This window comes from Meriones unguiculatus, chromosome 17 (assembly GCF_030254825.1).
Source record: "Meriones unguiculatus strain TT.TT164.6M chromosome 17, Bangor_MerUng_6.1, whole genome shotgun sequence".
NCBI classification, from domain to species: Eukaryota; Metazoa; Chordata; class Mammalia; order Rodentia; family Muridae; genus Meriones; species Meriones unguiculatus.
The window spans coordinates 27,354,736-27,376,506 of record NC_083364.1 but is presented as its reverse complement, the minus strand read 5'-3'; the positions used below and the strand labels follow the sequence as shown (position 1 = coordinate 27,376,506).

Here is a 21,771-nt window from a genome sequence, read left to right as displayed (position 1 = left end):
ACCTGGAAAGCTCCAGAAATCACCTTTGCGAACCAACAGGCCACGAAAAGTATCCTCTACCTCAGCAATGGTAATAGAAAGCGCTGAGTTTCGTGGAGGGCTTTCCCCGCCTCCCGGTCCTGATGCTGCAGGGCTCCTGTACTAGTCTCGGAGGCAGCTTCATGGACTGGCGCACTTCCACAGCTCCCAAAGAAAGCTAGCCTGCCCCAGGGCCAGAGAAGAGAGAGGGTGGTGCCTTTCAAACCGTTCAGGACAACCTAAAGTTTCTTCTTCTTCTCTTTTAATGCTTTACTCCAAACCATCCCTGGCCGTGCAAAACAGCAGCGGCTTCTGTCTAGAAGAACCAGGAAAGGCAAGGGCGGGGGGAGTCCTGAGAGCTGAAGAATATCAGGAAGTGCCCAGGGAGCATGCTTAGAAAAGGGTCCTCTTCACTCTGTAAAGGTCCTTACATAATTCTCAGGCTCAATTCCGGGTTGCACAAATGAGGAATAGCTCCAAGGTCGCACACCCAGCTACCAAGTCCCAGAGTAAATACCACACGAGAGACACAGAACGGAAGGAAGCAGCTTCCAGGCCTCAGAGCAGGAACTCAGGAAGGAACCACACCCATGGAGGAGGAGACACCGATTTGTAATCTGCTCCTGAAAACAGCAACGTTTACTTGAAGATTTCAAGTGAACCCAGAAGCTTGCTTTACAATACTCAAATGTGCTAGGTCCAACACAAAATTTCAAGCCAGCACGGTGGCAGGAGGACTGTGCAGGGACCATGGAGGCCAACCTGGGCAGCCCAAGGAGATGAGGACCTGGGAAGTGGTTCCAATATTCAGAAGGAGAGAGAGACAGAGAAGTAGAAAGAGACAGAGAGACAGACACAGAGACAGAGACACAAAGACACAATGAGAGACAGAGAATTACCAAAAGACTGTGTCCTAGTTTGGTTTCTTGTGACAAAGACCATGACCAAAAGCAAGTAGGGGAGAAAAGGTTTTATTTCAGCTCACACGTCCTGATCACAGTTGCCCCTGGAGGGAAGCCAGGGTAGGAAGTGAAGCAGAGACCAGGGAGGAAAGCTGGTTAGCTTTGTCTTCCTCAGCCTGCTTTCAGGACCACCTGGCCAAGTGTGGCACCACCCAGAGTGAGCTTGGGCCTCCCACATCAATCATGAAAAAGAAAAGCCCCACAGGATACAAATAAAAAGAGAAGTCAAAGTATCTTTATGTGCAGATAGTACAGATTTTATACATAGAAGACCCTAAAACCTCCACTAGGAAACTGCTACAACCGATAAACACTTTCAGCAAAGTAGCAGGATACACAATGAAGACACGAAAATCAGTCCCCTTCCTATATATATAAATAACAGACTGGGAAAAAAATCGGGGAAACTGACTTTCACAATACCCTCAATAAATAAGTATAAAAACCCTGAGATGGGAGATCTTAATATATCTAATGTCTTCTTTAGTTTCTTCAGTATCTTAAAGTTTTTATTATACAAGTCTTTCACTTGCTTGGTTAGAGTTATCCCTAGGCTTTTTGTGTGTTTGTCTTGGTTTTGCTTTGTTTTTGTTTTAGGCTATTGTGAAAGGTACTTTTACCCTGATTTTTTTCCCAGGCTGTTTGTTGTTTTGTTTTTTTTTTTTAATTGGAAAGCTACTGATTTTTGTGTGTTAATTTTGTATCCTGTTACTTTGCTGAAAGTGTTTAACAGCTGTTCAGGTTTCCTGGTGGAGTTTTTAATTGTTGCTGTTGTCATTTATGTATAAAATTATACCATCTGCAAATGAGGATACTTTGGTTTCTTTTCCTATTTGTATCTCCATGATCTCCTTCTTAGAGTTCAAGCTAAGACTTCAATTATTTGCTGAGCAGTGGTGGTACATGCCTTTGATCTCAGCACTTGAAAGGCAGAGGAAGGCAGATCTCTGAGATTGAGGCCAGCCTGGTCTACAGAGTGAGTTTCAGGGCATCAGGGCTACACAGAAATACTCTGTCTTGAAGAACAAAACAAACAAAAAAAATTGATTATTAAATTGCATAGGTACAGAGAGAGTGAACTTTTTTGTACAATTCCTAATCTTAATAGAAATGCTTTGTGTGTCTCTGCGTTAGGAGGATATTGGCTGTTTGCATGCCATAAATTGTCTGTTATCATCTTTTATCGTGCTGAACTATGCTCTTACATTCCCAGTCTTTCCAGGATTTTTCTCATGAGAGGTGTTGGATTTTGATGAAGGACTTTTTTTTTTTTAATCTAATAAAGCTGATCAGGGGGTTTTATCTTTCAGTCTGTTTATGTAGTAGATTGTATTTATTGATTCATATATGTTGAACATTTACATATGTCTTCATCTTTGGCATGAAGCCAACTTTATTATGGTTGGTTGGTTTTTGTTTATGTGTTCTAGATTCAGTTTGCAAGTATTTTATTGAGAATTTTTACATATTGTTCATAAGGAATATTGGACTATAATTTCTTGTCAAGTCTTTGTGTGATTTTTTTTTTGTATCAGGGTAATAGCAGTTTTATAAAAAGAATTTAGAACTGTTTCTTTAGTTTCCGTTTTAAGGAGTATAAGCATTAGTTCCTTAAAGATTTGGTAGAATTTTGCACTGAATTCATCTGACCCTGGGCCATATTTTGGAAGGGGATTTTTAATGACTATTTCTATTACACTAGGGGTCATGGGTTTGTGTAATTATTTGTTTCCTTTGATTTAACTTTTTTAGATCATATATATCAAGAAATTATCAGTTTCTTTTTTGTTTTCCAGTTTGGTATAATACAGATTTTTAGAGTATACCCTTATGATTATCTGAATTTTCTTGGCATCTGTTGTAATATTTCCTTTTTAATCTCTAACTTTATTAATTTGGATCTTTTTCTCTCTCTCTTTTTTAATTAAATGTATTTATTTATTTACATTACATTCCAACCGCAGTCCCCTCCCTCCTCAGATCTTCTCTCTTTATTTTTGTTGATTTGATTAAAGAATTGCTGATCTTATTGATTTTCTCAAAAAAAAATTCATTTGTTTTTTTGTAATTTTGTTTGCTTGTATTTCACTGATTCCAGCCCTCAGTTTGCTTCTTCCTGTCTACTCTTTTGTGGTATTATTTCTTCTTGTTTTTCTAGAGCTTTCAGGGATGTTATCGTTATTAATATGTATGTCTCCAATTTTTTGATGTAGACGCTAACTTGCCTCTTAGAACTGCCCTCACTGTATCTCATAGTTTTAGATACTCTGTGTTTTAGTTTTCATTCAGTTCTAAAAAAAAAAAAAAAAAAAAAAAAAAAAAAATGTTTTCAATTCCCTTCTTTATTTCTACCTTCAACCCAATTTTCTTTTAGGAATGAGTTGTTCAGCTCACAGGTGTTTGTGAGCTCTCTGCACTTTCCATTGCTCATATCCATCATTACTCTATGGTGGACAGATAGGATGCAGGGTGTCATTTTAGTCTTTCTGTCTGTTTAGTCTCGCTTTGCTTTGTATACTAATATGTGGTCAGTTTTTGGAGAAAGTTTCGTGCTTTGCTGAGAATAGAGTGTTCTTCTTAACTTTCTATAGATTCTTTGTCAATTTCACATCTTGCACCCCAATCCCACTCATCCCCCCCGTTCCTTCATACCCACCCCCCATCACCCTTGCAACCTCCCTCCCAAAAGAAAATTTAAAAGTTAACATTAAAACAAACAAACAAAAGATCTCATAATGGAAATTATTGAGTGTCACTGTGTGCCCCACAGTGTACCCTTTTGACCACACATCTTTACTTGCAAATGTTCGTTGCACTGAGTCATTTGAGGCTTCTGGCTTCAGCTACACCATCAATATTGGATCTTCCCTGGGACTCCTCTCAAATAGCCTGTTGTCGCCCTGTGGAGATGCTGCCGCTCTGGATCTGTAGGACCGGCCCCTTCACACGCTCCAGCAGTTCACATATGGAGCAGCTATTGGGGTGGCTGACTCAAACCCGTGGATCTGGGCCTGGGTGGGAGCTGAGTTGGTCAGCCCGCCAGCTCTGCCACACTCACACCAGCAGGGTGAGCTCTCAGCACTGCCCCAGCTAGCTGATCCAGTGGGGCATCCAGCAAGGGGCAGAGCCAGCTCTCAGCACCGACAGCTTGTCCACGCCCTTGCTGCCTAGGAGAGGGGCAGAGCCTGCTCTCTTTCCCGGGTGCTGCAACCAGTGAGGAGTGGGGCTAGCTGTGCACAGGCCTTAGACATCAACACGGTCCTGGGCTGCAGCCCAAATGAGGAACATCGCACGGCCTTTGGTGGTAATATGAGCCACGGACATCAACGCGAACCCCTGTTGTTGCTGCTGTTGCTGCTGCTGCTGCATGGCCTTAGACCCACACATAGCCCTCAGCAGCAGCGGCACTGGCCAGGACTTCACCATGGCCTCCGATGGCAGGGCAGGCTACTCACTCTCCTTGTATCTCTAGTTCTGTCTCCCTTCATAACCCTCAAACCATTCCGATTCTCTTTCCCATCCCTCCACCACAGACTGTGGCACACTATTGTGGCTCCCCCTACATGGCAGGCCTCTATAAAACAGATTCTTTACATTTGGATGAAATAGTGAGTTCGAGGCCAGCCTGGTCTACAAAGCAAGTCTGGGACAGCTAAGGCTACACGGAGAAATCCTGTCTCGAAAAAAAAGCAAACAAATAAAAGAATTGGGCAAAATGTTGTTTAAATGTCTATTAGGTCAATTTGACTTGTGATATTATTTAACTGCAGCATTTCTCTGTCTTGTTTTTGTCTGGAAACCCTGCCCATTGGCAAAAGCAGGATACTGACTTCACTGTTACTGTGCTAGGGACAATGTATGATTTTAAATGTAGTAATGTTTCTTTTATGAACTTGGGTGCCCTTGTGTTTGGCAGATGAGTGTTTAAAATTGTGATATCTCCTTGGTGGGTTTTTCCTTCAAGGATTATGTGGAATTCTTCCCTATCTCTTCTGATTAGTTTTGATCTAAAGACTATTTTATCAGTTTTTTGTTTTTTGCTTTTCGTTTCTTGTTGGAATACCCTTTCTACCTTAAGGTAATATTTCTGCTTGATGGTGAAATGTGTTTCTTACATACAGAAAGAAAGGTCCTGTTTTCTAATTTACGCTGCTAGTTTGTGTCTTTTTATTGGGGAATTGATACCATTAACATTGATAGTTATTATTGAGAAGTGTTTATTAATTCCAGTTATTTTGTTGTGATAGTATTTTTTTTCCTTTTTTGATTAACTATTATGGGATTATTTATTCCTGTGTCCTCTTGGGTGTGATTAACCTTTTCATGCTGAGGTTTTCCTTCTAGTGACCTCTGTAGAACTGGATTGATGAACAAAAATTGTTTAAATTTGTTTCTATCATGAATTTTTTTTCTCCCTTGATTGTGGTGGTACTCTTTCTGGCTAGAATAGTCCTGGCTGATATCTGTGGTCTTTCGGAGCTTGTAGACAACAATGCACGCCCTTTTGATGTTCAGAGACTCCACTGTAAAGTCTGGTGTTGTTCTAACAGTCTTGCCTTCATATGTAGCTTAGTCTTTTTCTCTTGCAGCTTTTAATATCCTTTTTTTATTCTTCACCTTTAGTGTTTTGATTATTATGCGCCATGATGACTTTCTCTTCTGGCCTCGGCTATGTAGCGTTCTGTCTGCTTCTTGCACCTTGCTGATATCTCTTTAGAGTTAGGTTTGTTTGTTTGTTTTCTATGATTTTGTTGAAAATATTTTATGTACCTTCAGCCTGGTTTTCTTCTCATTTCTCTGTACCTTTTATTGTATGTGTTGTCTTTTCATGGTATCCCATATTTTCCTGGGTGTTTCATTTTTGGAAGTTTGTAGATTTAACATTTTCTCTGACCTGTTTCTCCTACTTTATCTTCAAAACCTGAAATTCTCTCTTCCATGTCTTTTAATCTGTTGGTGACGCTTACTTCTGAGTTTTTCATTTTTAGTTTTCTTTCAGTTTGTTTTTTCTTTAGTGATACTATTTCTCTGCTACATTCTACTTTCTTGTCTTGAATTATTTTCATGTCATCCAATGTTGTGTCTTCATTCTGGGATTTACTCATATCCTTTTAAAGTCCCTGAACATATTCAAAATTGCTATTTTGAAATCACTGTCTTATGCTTCAGCTAAATTAGTTTTCTCAGGGTATATCACAGAGAGTTGCTGGCCTTTGGACGAGGAGTGCTGTCTTGATTGATTGTGTTTTTGTTTTTGCATTGAGAAATAGGCATCTGGAATTACGACATCTGTGATATGTGTTGGGGTAGAATCTAGTCCTACTTTTGTTGGGTGGGCGTTTGGTTCTCCAGTTGCTCTTGCCCCACACTGTCATACTTAGTTTTCAGTCTCGGGTCACTCTGGGTTTTAGGCTTCGCCATGCCTCTAGTCCCAGATATGAAGTTCCAGTTAGAGTTCTGGGTTCAGAACCAAGCAGTTCTAGATTGGTACCATGGATTGGGAGGGCAGATAGAAGGAGGGGGGAAGGAGACTGACTGTGGAGTTGTCCTCAGCAGGATTTAGGGTCCAGCTTCACGAAGAATGGTAGAGCAGAACTAGGGGTACCTGGCTCAGGGCAAAGATGGCAGCTGGTGAGCTAGGAGGAGGGACTAAGGCAGACAGGCAGCAGCAGACCTAAGGATTCAAGAGAGACAAGAATGGAGGAGGGAAGGAGCACACAAGTAACCTGCCGAGGTCCCAGCCAAGGGTCATAGCTCTATTTTTTCCCCTGTCCTATTTGAGGTTGGCTATTCTGCCACTTGAAACATAGCATCCCTAGTCACAGCTTATCCCTCTGTCAATCCCAAATGTTTCTCCAGAGATAAAAGCAGAAGTCGAGCACAGCATTGGAATGGATCTCTATTTGTAGAAAATGACAAGTAGCAAACACTTTAAAAGACAACGCCTCCAGCATCCCTACCAAAGGGAATCATCCGGAACCTAAATTTGAAAACAAAGCAACATTTGCACAGACATCATTTACTCTTTTTCTAAGCCTTTAAAGTGTTTTACTTAAGCAGTTTTCTCCCGAGGGTACGAGGGTACGTTTACCACTGTGAGCCACTTGTAACTCTTTTTTTTAAAAAATAATTTATACAAAAGACTTTTGTTAATGGCTGTAAGCTAAGTCATTTGAAAAAAAAAAAAAAAGCATCATTGTGTTTTTCAATTTCCAAGCATCTCTTGGCTTTGAGGGTCAGTTTTAAAATATCCCAATTCAGGGCTTGAGTTATGGCTCAGTGGTGAGCGCTTGACTACTGTGTAGAGGTTCTAGGTCTGATCCCAAGTAACACTTTTGCATCAGCCACATGTATCTGCCTGAGGGCTGCACGTGCCCACTGCTCACAGATAGAAAGAATGAAGAACTGTAAGACTGTGGGGGAGCCAGGGAATCCTATTCACAATCTTAGCACACATGAGGGCCAGGCAGTGTGTGTTGAGGTGATCCTTTCTTAAAGGCCTCATTAATCAAGGTCTTGGGCTAAGTATATTTAACCAGCTCCTATGGTAGAGTTAGCAGAGGGCTTTGCCTCTTATAAAGAGCGATCTGTAGCTTAAGATTTTTTTTTTTTGTTTATTTTATGTGTTTGTGTGTGTGCCTGGGTATATTTACCAGCACCGTGTTCATGCGATGCCTGAAGAAGCCAGGAGTTGCCCTGTAACTGAAGTCACAGGTAGCTGCGAGCTGTCAGGTGTGGGTGCTGGCAACAGAGCCCGGGTCCTCTCTAAGAACAGCTAGATCTCTTAAACACAAAGCCATCTCCCAGCGCTTCTGTCTGTAATCCTTGGAAAACAAGAATCAATTCAGGACCCTCAACTCTTCCTCCACTTTGTTGGTGCTCACAGAAAGAATGAGGTCCATTCCTCTATACTTTTTGTTCCAAGGCGAAATTACTTTTTTTGAGGGAGAATTCTGCTGGTGTTATGGAAAGCACTGTCATCCTTCACCTCAGTGGGAAAGGTGAAGCCGTCCCTTCGAACAGGAATTGGGTGCTTAAGACCACAGGGTTCCTCAATGGGATGGTTCTTTAGATAAGACTGAGTATTGTAGAAAGTGAAGTAAACTACAAATAACGATGGGATTCAGGAGATTGCTGGTGTTGAAGCACTTGTCAAAGCGTTCCTGAGGAGTCAGAGGGGAAGGAAGTTCAGCAACTGTTCCTAGGCTAAAAACATGTCTCACACAGAGACTTTTATCTGTGGAAAAACACAGGGAGTTGGGATGAGGCCACGTCAGAAAATCTCCCATCCAGGTGGCCTTGAGGGACAGGGAACAACGTACTTGTAGAAGTGGATGGAATTTCCCTAACTGGGAGTAAGAGCGTGAGCAGAGTCACAGAGAGGAGGATGTCAAAGTGGGGAAGGAGCCAGTGAGTATCAGTCCAGATGGAATAGGGCCTAGACAGAAGACCACCTTCTCTGAGAGAGCTCGGCTGGGGCAAACTCTGGATGGATGTAAATTGAGAACCTTAAATGAGGTGGGTTAAGAGACCTCCGCCAACACCCCAAACAAGCATGTGCTTTTGAAAACTGGTGCCATCCAATGGGAACAGACCATACTCTGGCTTCACTCTCAGCTCTGCCGCCTTCAAACACGTGAGACTTCAGACAATCACAAACTCAGCCTGAAGACCTCAGCTGTAAAATGAGTAGATGCTGCATTTCATATGTGCCTACAGGATTTGGGTGAAGATCAAGAGAGACAGTGAGCATAAAATAGCATCATCTACTTCCTATAGCCATGAGAGTGTTCCGAGGCTCCCTCACTGAAGGTTATTTTCATTCTGCTTTGCTATAATGTAAGACTAGTGGAGACCAGGAAATGCTTCTTTTTCTGCACTAGGAACACAGAAACTATTTTCTTATATATAAAGGTGACTTCATGAATGAATGAGGACACGTGTGGGTAATATTCAGAACCCTCAAACTAACCAATGAAATCAGTCTATCAAACTACGCTAAAAGCTTGTTGACTATTCTTTGATTCTCAGGTGCTTAGTTTAGAAGCTCTGAGCTAGTGGCCATCAGTTGGTATCATGGTAGAGAAGGAAGCCCGTGAAGGTAGAGTCGTTGACGTTATCTGCGTAGAGTCCATTGTGGTCCCCATCCCCATACACCTGGAGCCAGACTTGGTCGCCCACCTCCAGATGGAGGAGCACAGAGCCAGAGGCCTGGTCCACATTCTTCTCCTGATACTGGTCGTAGGTGAAGAGAACAGCCTTGTCCTTCTTGAAGAGGCTCACCTTCACATCCTTCATGTACACTGTGATATGGTAGGAGAAATAGTAAAGGCCAGGAATGTTGCAGTAGAATTTGCCGGTGCTGGCATCATAATGATTCTGTTGGTTGTAGAAGATCTTAGTGAAGCGAATGGGGACGCTGGGGACAGTGACTCGGGTCTCCAGCCCCACGCTAAACGCAGAACGATACACATAAGCACCTTCCCCGGGCTCTCCTTTCCTGCCAGGAATTCCGGGGAAGCCTCGGGGCCCTTCAGTTCCAGTCATTCCAACATCTCCTGTCTCACCCTTAGGACCAAGAAGACCTAGAAAGCGAGAAGAACTCTGTGACTACTGTGAAACTGCCCAGGCTGTTTCCATCCAAAGCCATTGTTTCCAGGGCCTCTACCACAATCCCTTTGACACGCCAAAGAAAGATGCCATCTCCACTTCCCACACTCCTCAAAGCCTGACAGATTCCCATAACTTCATCTCCAACCTTATTTTTGAAAGTCTCTATGAGCCGGACATGGTGGTGCAGGTCTTTAATCCCAGCTCTTGGGAGGCAGAGGCAGGTGGATCTCTGAGTTAGAAGCCAGCCTGGTCTACAGACTGAGTTCCAGGAGAGCCAGGGCTACACAGAGACCCTGTCTCAAAAACCAAACTCGGGGGGAAAAGCCTCTATGAGTGAATTAAAAGATGAATGAGCAAATTGATGATAATATTTGGAATTTTTGAGCTAGATAATACATCTTTGTTCATAGTTCTCTGCTTCACATGTGAATAACTTGGCCTGATAATTAACAGTGGTCAGTTGGGGTCAGAAGATGTTCTGAATGTGATGTATCCATCTACTCACTCATCTATTCCTCCCTTCATCTCATGCCTTTTCATATGCCCCATATATGGAACAGCAGGTTTCTAGAAATTAACATCCCATAAGTGTCCACCATAGATACTCTACCAACCAATGCTTTGTGTACTGGCTAACCAGCCACTGTGTTACCTTCTATTTCCTATGTCTATATGTCCTCCCACTTCTATTTTCCAAAACCATCCTTTGAGGTATGGCTCAAGCCCCCCCCCCCCCCAAGTGCAGCTTCATCCTTAATCTTTCTGTGTCCCATGCCTTCAGCATTTACAGACATTCAGACCGGCATGTTGCATGCTGGAAGACACCTTCCCTTAGGAAGCACTTCCTGGAGGCTGCTACATTAGACGTGTCTTCTTGACTAAACCAAGCATTCTCTAAAAGCTCATGAGCATTTTAGGAGTACAGGAAAAGTGATGATGAATGCTAATGGATAGAGCAAGAATTAATGCATGAGAAGTGTTTATATATACCAATGGATAGAGCAAGAATTAAGGGGGAAATGAAGAACATGAATACATTGGGAATATGGACAGGGGTAGAAGGAGATGCAGACAGAATAAGGTCATGGATACCTCAGTATGTTGCCACCTAATCTCACTCAAGGAGGACATCTCAAGCTGCAGGATGCTCATGAACCACATTAAAAAGGGTTTATTTCTTGCCCACATCTAGGCCTTCGTTAATAACTGGCATCACATATTCCACAAAGCCCCCCTCTACCCAGGACTCTTCTTACCTGCGTCTCCTTTCTCACCCTTCTCTCCAGGAGTGCCATCTCTGCCATCACGACCTGGTGTCCCATTGTGGCCAGGGTGTCCTGGGATACCAGCCATCCAACCTGCACAGGTTCCTTTGGGCGGAGGGGCAGGGACTACAGGTCCTTCGGGTATGGTTTCCTCAGCATGACTGGGCAGGATTAAGAGAAACAGGACAGCTTGCAGCAGTAGCATCCTGAGCCCTGGAACTGACAAGTGTATAGCCGTGAGAGGGGCAGATCCACATAGTACGTCCAGTCAGGACCCTTATCTTATTCTGGCCATCTCAGCAGAGTCCACCCCAAAGGCCTGCGCCCTTACTCTTCACCTCTCTCAGAAAGCCTTCAGTGGCTATCCCAATCCTTATCCCTCCCAGAAAGCCTTTACGTAGACATCCTTTTTCTCTGAAATCTGCAATGCATAGCAAAATCTCCTGCATACAATTTCCTTTCATCTTCAGGATTGTAAATTCACAGATGGCACGGATGATCTGCCCTGAGCACAGGACGAGACTCATGGAATATTCTAAGATCCTGCCCTCGGCTTTTCTGGTTCTTCCATTCGACTCTAAACAGCTTCTCACTCCCTGGCTCTTCTTTTCTCCCTCTTTTTCATATATACACGCACACTTTGTGAGCATGTGTATGCAAGCATTCACACACTCACACACACACACACATACACACACACATAAGCACTTACACACAAAATCTTTGGAGAGTACAGGAGAAAAGCAACTCTAATTCCAAAGAACCTGTTTATTCTTTAAAAATGGTTGAAATCATTCCTCACCTAAACTCTTCTCCTCTGTTTCGGTTTTGTCATTTCCTAGTTTCTGTAATCATCGTTTAGAATATATACAATGCAGTCCATCAAGTGGATACGGCCAAGATAACTGTGATTGTTTCTAACTCAGCTGACTCCTTTTTCAGCTCATTGCCATTTCAAAATATTATTTTATATCCAGCAACAAATTATCTTATATATTGATTTTAAAATAATATTGAAATGTCCTTAGGCAGACAGCCTTTCTAAAAGCATCTATTATGACATGTTACCAGATACAAGTTTTTGGGCCCAACAATCTCAACTTTTTGTTGAGATTGGTTTTTTTGAAACAGAGTTGCTCTAGGTGGCTCTGGCTGTTCTGGAACTCGCTTTGCAATCCAGGCTGTCCTAGAACTCAGAGATCCACCTGCCTCTGCCTCTCAAGTGCAGGGATTAAAGGCGTGTGCCACTATACCCAGCTAAATCTCTTTTTTAAAAAGACTTATTTTATTTTTATCTGTGTGAGAGTGTGTGTGTTTACAGGAACCTGAAGAGGCCGGAGGAAGATAACAAATCTGATAGAGCTGGGGTTACAGGCTGATGTGAGCTGCCTACTGTAAGTGCTGGGAACCGAACTCGGGTCCTCAAGAAGAACAGTGTGCTCCCTAAACCACTGAGCCCCGCCTTCAGGCCCCTCTTTAAATCTTTTAACAAACATACCAACACTGCAATATACCATGCTGCCACCCAACGGAGCAATAGCATGCACAGAAGGACCTCTCTCTGGCTGAGGGTGCAGCTCTGTCACAGAGCACCTGCCAAGCACACAAAAGGACCCGGGTTGCGTCCTCCACACAGCAAAGACCAAATAAATGAGCAGTTTTAGCTGAATTCGCCTGGCCAAACTTGGGTAGTCTCAGTTTTAGAAGTATATGTCTAGCCAAGAAAGTGGCACAAACCTTTAATCCCAGCACTGGGAGGCAGAGGCAGGTAGATCTTTGAGTCTGAAACCAGTCAGGTCTACTCAGTGAGTTCCGGGACAGCAAGAACTGCACAGAGACCCTGTCTCAGAAACAAAACAAACAAAAAAGATAAGTTGTTTTAAGTTGTTAAGTTTAGTGAGCAAAACAAATGGTTTTCATTCTTTAGTCATCAATAAACTGTGTATTTGATTGAAAGGGCTGTTTCTTAATTTCCTCATTATGTATCTCTGTAAGTATTCTCTGTCAGCTGGGCGTGGTGATGCACGCCTGTAATCCTAGGACTTGAAGGGGCAGAGGCAGGTGGATCTCTGTGCGTTCCAGTTCAGCCTGGTCTACAAAGTGAGTCCAGGACAGCCAGGGCTACACAGAGAAACCCCGTCTCAGAGAAAGTGTTCTCTGTTGGCTAATGTGTTTCTTCTGCACTGTTGTTGCTTTGATCTGTTTTGGTTTGGGTTTTTGTTTTTGTTTTTTTTTGTTGTTGTTGTTTTTTGTTTTTTGTTTTTCCCGGAGAGGTAATGTCCTGGAACCCAGCCTGGCCTCAAACACCTCATCTTTTTTTGATAGAGTCTTAGTATGTAGCTCAAATTAGTCTCAACCTCAAGGCACTCCTCCCGCCTCCTACTTCCCCAAAACTGAGATTGCTTCAGTGTATCGGCATATCCAGCTTGTGTAACTCTTGGCTGTTTTTATCTGGATGCTATTGTCCCCACTCCCCTATAATGCTGAGACTCAAACCCATTACCCACATCCACCCCTTATTAACATCTCTTCAAGCAATGGTGTGAGCCTGTGTCACCGGTCTGTTTTCTGGCATCACGCTGTTAAGACTGCTCTGGTGAGCAAACCATCCTTCCATTTGTTAATCCTCATTGTTAGGTGCACAGGAATTTTAGCATTTCCATGGTCAGCTCTGTTGACACTTTCTTTGCATCTAAGCATCAAACAGTTCTTATCATTCGGAAGGATTTGGTAATATCCCATATTCTTTCTGTTTTTCTTTCTGCTCTATGTATTTAAGACACCGCTCTTTAGTTTATCTATTACTTTTTTTTACTGTTGCTGTAAACTGTGATGTAAGATCATTTTAAACACCTTTAACTAAATCCATCTTTACATTCCTTGTTGCTCCGACGTGTCATTTTCTAAATACGCAATTCTAGAGTAACTGTACATGAACTGAAACTAGCAGGTGTGAGTAGGAGAGGGCTCTTGGAAAGTAGCCTGCCCAGGGCTGGCTTAGAGTGACTCTGTGTGCCTTTGTCGCCATCTACTGATCGGGAGTGCTCAGGAGCAGATTCTCAACTACTGCTCCAATAAAGCGAGGCAGAGATTAGGTAAAAACCCAGAGTAAGAAATAGGCAAACTAGAGAGAACCAGAGGAAAGTCCCCAAATACCCCTCTTGTATTTTGGAAGAATGCTTGTCCTGAAACTTTTTTGTTACAGTTAGTTGGTTGGTTGGTTGGTTGGTTGGTTGGTTGGGCTAGCTAGTTGGCTAGCTAGCTAGCTAGTTAGTCCACTGGTTGATTGGTTGGTTAACTAGCAAGTCTGTGTGTATATGCCTGTGGGTATATACCTACAGAAGTCAGAGAACACCTTGTGGGCAACAGTTCTCTCCTTCCACCAACTGGGTCCTGGGGAATGAACTCAGGTCATTAAATTCAGCACCTTTACCCACTGAGTTATCTATCTCGCTGGCCATTGCTTGGAGACGCTTAAGATTTTGTCTGTCTTGTGTCAACTCTGCCCTTTCTTCCTTCAGCTTCGGCAACTGAACTCCTGAGAATCTCAACCCTGCTTTCCACCTCCCAAGCAGTGAAGCAGAAAGAATCTATGAAGTGTTAATCTTTTCCATAGGAAAATGAAGAATCCAGAAAGTGTGAACTAATACAGGCAGTTAAGGAAGACCCCAAAGATACAGGTTGGCCCAGGGCTTAGCCCAAATGCTAGGAAAGAAGGCAAAGACAGACTTCTAGAGTTTCCTATTTGTCCCTTTCTGCTGGAAAACCAACAGCCTTCTTCATCTAAAAGAACACACTCTTCCCACACACCTCCATGTTCTCAACACTTTCCTCTGCTCACAGATGTGGTTGCTCTGGGATCCCCGAGAAGTGGCGTGGGGACAGACGTACTAAGCTGTACGCATCCTCAGTTGTTTCCTTTTGTAAACACTGATTTCATTTTTTTAATTATTTGAATGTGCATGGAGGCGTGCACCTGTGTACACACACCCATGGAGTGCAGAAGGCCTTAGACCCCCTGGACCTGGACTCACAGACAGTTGTGAATCAGGTCCTTTGCAAGATGTCCTCTGTCTGCACATGCTGTTAACTGCTGATGAGCTATCTCTCCAGCCCCTAAGCATCTGGGTGCCAAGGGCAGATGCTAATTGAAAAGGGCTTCATTTTTACCTAATTCTGGTTGTGAAGTCCGCTATAGATAGTCACTGAAGGACAACACAGAATGCCTCTTTAAAAAATAATAATAATTTGAAATTATTTCTGTCCTTTATGTAGACAAAGGAATTGTTACACTTTGATCCTGAAATACTATTGAATTGAATCGAGTCCTGTACATAATCTACAGCGAGAGCATGCTACTGAGGAAATGTTTTGGATAGGTCTTGAAGCTAGATGGCAAGAATCAAGTACAATGCTTTACATTTGGAAAGTCTTTGTCTCGCCCTCTCATTGAATCATCAAAGCCATTTCGGAGACGCTATGGGAAACACATGCTCAGGTACAAATAATTAGCTCTCAACCATTACGTGTTTGGTGGAAGATAAATGGCGTAACCCACAAACCATGCTTGGTGGGTGTCTGGAGTGAGCTGGTGAGCAATGACCGCCATTTACGATGACTGCACCTGACTTAGGGGTGACGAAAGGGGGCTGCTGAGTGGTTAAGTGATCATCCAGGACCCCAAAACGAAACATGGAGGAGACAGAAGTGGACCTCTGGCATAATGACACTCTATCACAGAAAGCACTACAGTTACAAATCCTGCCTTTTAAGACCCCTCTCCATGGGGAGGGAGGGGGACCAGAAGACCATGAACCAAATGACCTGGCTTCCCAGCCCCTCCTCCTAGCTGCCCCCAGCTGCCCCCCAGGCTTTATGCTCTTTGCCTAGAAATGTGGTTTCACAATATTATCGTGAGACCCAGTTGGCAGAAAGCGTAGAATGGTTTATAAACTTATGACATGATGCACACAAACGTGAGAGTAGGGAGGCAAACGTTTATGGCTCACCCACTGTGGAGAGCTGTTGCCTTTCATTTCACCCACACAGCCCCAGGAGGGAGACCTCCACGTAAGACATCTGGGAGCCAGAGAGGTTCAGTCATTTCTGCCCAGGGCTAAGAAGGAAACAAGGTGGCGCCGGAAGCACCACATGGGCCCCCCTGGAGCCGCCTTTCTAGCAGACCCCCCCAGGAGTTAGTTAGCAGATGGACGGCTTCCACGCTCCTAAAGGACCACAGTGTAGAGAAGTGGATGTGAAATTCCACTTTGACCTGCTGCTGGCACTTCAGCAGCAGCAGCAAGCAGCAGAATCTTGTGAAATGCAAAACTGGCGTTTCCTCTGGGACTGGCAGAGATGGCTACATTGAGAGGTTACTAAATACGATCTCAACACCCCCCAGCCAGGAAAGGCAACAGAGCACACAAGAAATGCCAGGGCCAAGAGAGACCCCAGGAATCCTCCCATCGTTGCCCTTAGAAACAGAAAGGCTGGGTGTGTGTTTCCTACACCCTAATGGAGGGAACTGCTCCATGCTCAAACTCTCGACATATCCGGTATTTTCACCTTGATGAGACTCCAAGGAAGGACCACGACTGTATAACAGGGGAGGGAGTTGAGAAAGGAGGAAAATGAGGCTTGAGAGGTTTCTGGCTTACAGAGCAGCACGGCTTGCAGCACGGCCTCTAAAGTTACCCACAGAGCTCGGGCTCAGTATGCTAAGCTGCTTAGTGGGGTCACGTGAGATGAGGAGCTTGAGAACACTTTTGACGCTGGTGACAATTCTGTGCAGTAGCATTTGCATAAGATATTTTTGGTTGTTTTTTGTGTTATGAGACTTGGGGTGCATATGGGGGAGCAATCCTGTCTGTCCTGGAACTCTATGTAGACTGGGCTGGCCTTGAACTCATAGAGCTGCACCTGCCTCTGCCTCCTGAATACTAAGTTTAAAGGTGTGCACCATCAAAGTACTTTTAGACCTTATCTCACTTAACTGTCACATACCTTTACTTCTCACTGTGCTGAACAAGAGAGCCTGAGACTTGCAGAGGCCAAGATGCTAGTTTAAGATCATGCAGTCTTTGGGTTGAATGACATGAAACAACTGTTCTTGAAAATCAAAGTGGTTGCTGAGGATAGAGCTCAGCGGTGGAGCACTCTCCTAGTGTGTGCAAAACCCAAAGTTCAATTCTCAGTAGCACAAAAAGAGAGAGAGAGAAAGATAAAAAAGGAAAATGAGTTTAATATTGGCAACAGTAAAACCCAATCATAAATGGCAGAACCAGGAGCTGAGCTATCTCTGTTTAGCTCCTAAGATTATCTGGAAGGTTTCACCACTCAGCCTTTGGAGAGCTGTTAGCATTCTCATGTCCATTACACACATGCACATTACATGCACATACATGCGTGCACAGATGCACACTCAAGAAACTGGCAAAGCAGAGCATCCATCCATGAAGTTTTCAGGACGAGTTCATGATTAAAGCCTTTGCTTTCCAAAAGCTATCACCTCCTGGCTTCAGCAGAGTCCATGGGGGCTGCTGGTCCTCTGGGTTGACAAATAAATAGAATGTCTGTCTCTGTAACTTCCTTTCAAAAAGACAGAAATGAGGTGGCTCAATAAAAGCACTTCCTGCGCAAGGGTGACAACCTGAATTCAACCCCTAGGACCCACATAAGAAGCAGGATGCAGTGGCACACGTCTGTAATCACAGCACTCCCCGGGCTCACCCCAAAGCTCACAGACCAGGCAGCCTGGAGTACACAGAGTGGAAGAAATGTGAGGGAGCTGCCTCAAGCAAAGTGGGAGGAGAGAGAGGGCTCCCCAAAATTGTCCTCTCACCTCCGCATGCCTGCCGCAGGGGGAGTGTGTCTACGCGCGTGCAACTTATGCACAAATGCACGCACAGCGATAAACAAATAAATAAGTTAGTTTTAAGAGATGGCCCAGCTGATAGAGTGCTTTCTGTGTAAGCACGAGGACCTGAAACCTGTCAGTCTTAAGCCCAACACTGGGGTGGGAGATGTCAGAGATGAGGGCTTCCCCGGAGGTCCATGACCCGTCAATCTAGCCTCCTTCATCAAGCGCTAGGTTCAGGAAAGACCTTGTCTCAAAAAAATAAAGGTGGAGATTAAGAAAGACACCTCGTACGGAGAGACACCACTGCCTTCCAATGCACGCGCTCACATGCTCACACATGCGCACAAGCCAAGAAGCAAGCCCCCTGTCTCAGGGAGGGAGGCATCAATGATTTCTCATTAAGCTTGGGGGACCACGCTGCTCCAAGAGCCAAGCTACACGCTCATGCTCCTCTGGCCTATTCTGCTAGCCTTCTTGCTCCCCAAATCACTCTAACCTAACGACTTGCCCTCGTTTTTAATGAAGTCCCAAGGAGTGAGATGACTCTTGTGAGGCTTGATTCAAAAACCAGCTCTCAGCACTAGCTAGCGAGGCAGGTGGACTCCTGTGACTTCAGTAACAGCCTGGTCTCTGTCGTGAATTCCAGGCCAATCAGAAATGTAGAGTGAGACCCTGTCTCCATTTTTTTTTCCCTCCAGATCAAGGACTTACATATCATAATACACAAGAGGCTGCCTTGACTTCCAAATCCCTCCCTCCTTCATCCCTTCTACCACTAGGGTTCCAACGCAGCGTTCATGGGGCAAGGATTGAATCTGGCAAAGATCAAGCAGGTCTAGTGCCTCGGTCAGAAAATATCTTTCGAAATACAGCTTTCCAGCCTTGCTGCAGTGGTGCACACCTTTAATTCCAGCACTTGGGAGGCAGAGGCAGACGGAACTCTGTGAGCTTGCCACCAGCCTTGTCTACAGAGTGAGTTCCAGGCCAGCCACGGCTACACAGAGAAACGAAGCGTTTCTACAGCATACGCTCCGCACCACGTATGTGCTGTGCAGAACGAAGTGGTTGAAGTGGATTCCAAACTCAAGCCCGAGGTCTGACATCATCTTGGCTTCCTCCAGCTGCCTCTGCCTGCCTCTTCTATCGTCTTAACTCACTAAAGCTACACATCCTTTTTCTCCAAACTGAATTTCGTCTGCAGCTACACCCTCCCACAGATTCTTTTCTCAGTGGTCAAATGAGCCAGGGAGATTTCAGGTCGGTCTTTAGCATTTGGACCAAACGAGAGAATTCTTTTCCTGTTGGAGCTTTGAGGAATTGAAGAAGAGCTCCCATGCTAACAAAATCTAAACACATCCCAGCCAGGACTGGGCATTCACACCCATCCAGGCAGGAATTTAGTAGAATTGTTCTTACCTTTTGGTGTAGTCAGGTCCACTGCTACCATACGAATAAAAATGAGGACAAAATGACTTGGTCTCATGAGTCTGGTACTCATGGGGACAGGCAGTCCCCATCTTGCCATTGGACAGTCCAGTGAGGGCCAGTAGCCAGTGAGTGGGCCCGTTGACCCTGGCAGCTGCCTTGAGGCTCCGCCCTGAGGAACCTGGCTTAGTCCAGCTTGGGTCTGGGAAGCCAAGTAGAGCTTCAGTCAAGCCCTCCTGTTCCCAGGCTTTGGCCATACTCAACCAGAGCAAGAGATGGGGCAAGGGTAAAGACAATAATAAAGAAAAACAAGATGTTTCTGAATGTAATGAAAAAACTCTCAAGTGAAATGAATTGTGCAGAGGTCAGGAGACCTCCTTCTCCCTTAAGTTTGCTCTGGTAAGTCAACAACATTAATTCTCACATAGTACCCCCGTTCTTTGTGTGAGGCTGTGTGGTTCAGACATTAATATTTCAGCATGAACTCAGGGGGACGGTACCAGGATAAGAAATAGAAAGTATCCTCCCCTCAAGAGCTGGGATCCCATACTGAAGAGAGACCATGGACACGAACCCTGAGAGCTGAGGTGCAGCAAAGTTCCTGATGTGGTATGGGACAGGTTCGAGGCTCTTAGCAGGTCCAGATTCTAAAATCTATGGTCCCTACATGATTCAAGCCCACTGTCACAGAAAACTTACCTAGATATTGGAGCACCCTTGTTAAAGACTTGCTGGCTCCAAGTATCAAGCTAATGTTTTGAAAACTAACTTTCTCTGTATAGATAAACCTCACCTTCCCAGCCCCCTGTGAACAGACCTCTCCTGTCTACAGGGAAGCCCAGCTGTGTGCACTAGACATCGCTACCCACTAAGCTACTCCTAGAAGGGTTGAGGTTGGAAAGATAATACCTTGGGACCGTTCGGCAAACTCGTGTCTTATTTTTGAAAGATCAGAGCCAAGGAGCACAAATCTGATGAATTAAATCGTGATTCCAAACAAGAGCACTGGATGCCAGCAGTAGCTTCAATGAGACACTCAGGGGCAGAATGCTCCCAGGCACAGGCTGGGCAAGCGTCTGCTGCCTCCAACTATCACTTTCCATTGGCCACATGGGGCCCAAGAGTCTTGCCTTTACTGGTGGATAAGACCAGCAGCACCAAGCCCCCCAAGAAGGAAAAGTCAAAGTCTGATCTTCCATCTTGTCTTCCTATTAATACATAGATGTTTGTAGAGAAATCACATTAGGTCATGAAGAATAAAGACATGAGCTTGTTTCCAAGAGCTGTTAGGTATGAATATGTGGATCTGGAAGTTTCCCAGGCAAACTGTATCAATCAAAGGAGAGAGGATCTACAGTAACTCAAAGCTAGATCACTATTTATCTTTACCATAGCATTTTTCTTACTTGTTTTGTGTCTGTGTGTGTGTGTGCGCATGCGCGTTGTAGCGTTTTCCTACTTATTTTGTATGTATGTTGCTGTGTTTTGCTCCTTATTAGAATGCAAACATGCTGGATCAGGGCTTTGCCTATTTGAGGTTATTTTCCCTAGCCCCTAGAGTAGTATCTTGTACAAAGTAAGTAAGAACCAGCCAGGCTTTGTGGGGCATGCCTGTAATCCCAGCACTCAGGGAGGCAGAGGCAGTTGGATTGCTGTGAGTTCAAGGCCAGCCTGGTCTACAAATCGAATCCAGGACAGCCAAGGCTACACAGAAAAAAAAAAGGTCTAGAAAAAAAGAAAGGAAGGAAAAGGAAAAAAGAAAAGAAACAAAGTAAATGAGAAGCAACGTTGAATAAAGGAATAAATGAATGGCCATGTTCAGTCTTCCCTTGGAGATAGCTATGGTTGTCTTCCACACAATGAAGAATCCAGTAAGAGTGAGAGAGAGACACACACCCAAGGCTTGAACCTGACCTCTTTGACCACAAAGGGCATACCCTCTCTAACTCCTCATGGTCTTCACCTCTCCTCAGTTCTACACTCCAGAGTAGCTTTGGACCCCTGCCCCATATAGGAGCGTTGCTGGTTTCAGCAGATTATAACAATTGCACAAGATAAAGGGACTTTTACCCCAAAACCACACCAATACTTTGCTGGGCCTGGTGGTCAGCCAGAAGCATTGTGAAAGCCTGTCATGCAGAGGCCCCAGAAGAATCCGCCTCCACCACAGAGGGCCTTCTGTGGAAAGCAACACTCGCCTTGAGACTAGAAGTGAAAACGTTCAACCACACATGTCTTGAGGCTGGTCTTTACCCAGGATGGAGGTATTCCTGTGCAGAATGAAAAAGCCACAGAAAGTTTATCACTTCCTTCAGGCGCTTATGTCCCCACTTTAACCCTCTGTCTACGTGTGAAGGGAGATATTTAAGCAAAAGGCCAGATTTTCCCCAAAACCCTGAGTTTCCCTTTAGTGTGGTTAAGTTTTACTGTGTGTCATTGCTTAGTCATGACAATTTTACTGCAATAACTAAGCATAAAATCATATCTTAAGACATAATACTAACGGAGGAAAAGTGAGTCTATCCTGCAGTACCCCAAATCCTTGGACATTGAAGAAAGGCAACATGCCTTTGATTTAGAAGTGTGACTTGGTGATAGAGTGTTCTACATTGACTCCTGACCTCTATTC

At 44.2% G+C, this 21,771-nt stretch overlaps 1 protein-coding gene across 2 annotated transcripts; it reads right to left on the bottom strand.

Annotated features, from left to right (window-relative positions):
• Positions 1 to 5,133: 5,133 nt before the first annotated feature.
• On the bottom strand, positions 5,134 to 19,171 carry Adipoq (adiponectin, C1Q and collagen domain containing). Of its 2 annotated transcripts, XM_060370137.1 has the most exons (4): positions 19,134 to 19,160; positions 12,596 to 12,698; positions 10,850 to 11,077; positions 5,134 to 9,565 (listed from the first exon to the last, which is right to left on the bottom strand). In XM_060370137.1, exons 3-4 carry the CDS (start codon positions 11,061 to 11,063, stop codon positions 9,045 to 9,047), a joined length of 735 nt encoding a protein of 244 aa, XP_060226120.1. In that variant the 5' UTR covers positions 11,064 to 11,077; positions 12,596 to 12,698; positions 19,134 to 19,160; the 3' UTR covers positions 5,134 to 9,044. The 2 variants fall into 2 exon arrangements, with proteins under 2 accessions (XP_060226120.1, XP_021491841.1); XM_021636166.2 differs by lacking the exon at positions 12,596 to 12,698 and having other exon boundaries at positions 19,134 to 19,171.
• Positions 19,172 to 21,771: the final 2,600 nt, after the last annotated feature.

Excerpts from the sequence above, each read along its gene's own strand:
- Adipoq (XM_021636166.2), bottom strand. The coding sequence starts at position 19,164 with ATGGTAGCAGTGGACCTGACTACACCAAAAG. Across the intron at positions 11,078-19,133 it reads GGACCTGACTACACCAAAAG|TTCCAGGGCTCAGGATGCTA; the intron begins GTAAGAACAATT and ends TACACTTGTCAG. Across the intron at positions 9,566-10,849 it reads GGGTGAGAAAGGAGACGCAG|GTCTTCTTGGTCCTAAGGGT; the intron begins GTAAGAAGAGTC and ends CTCGCTTTCTAG.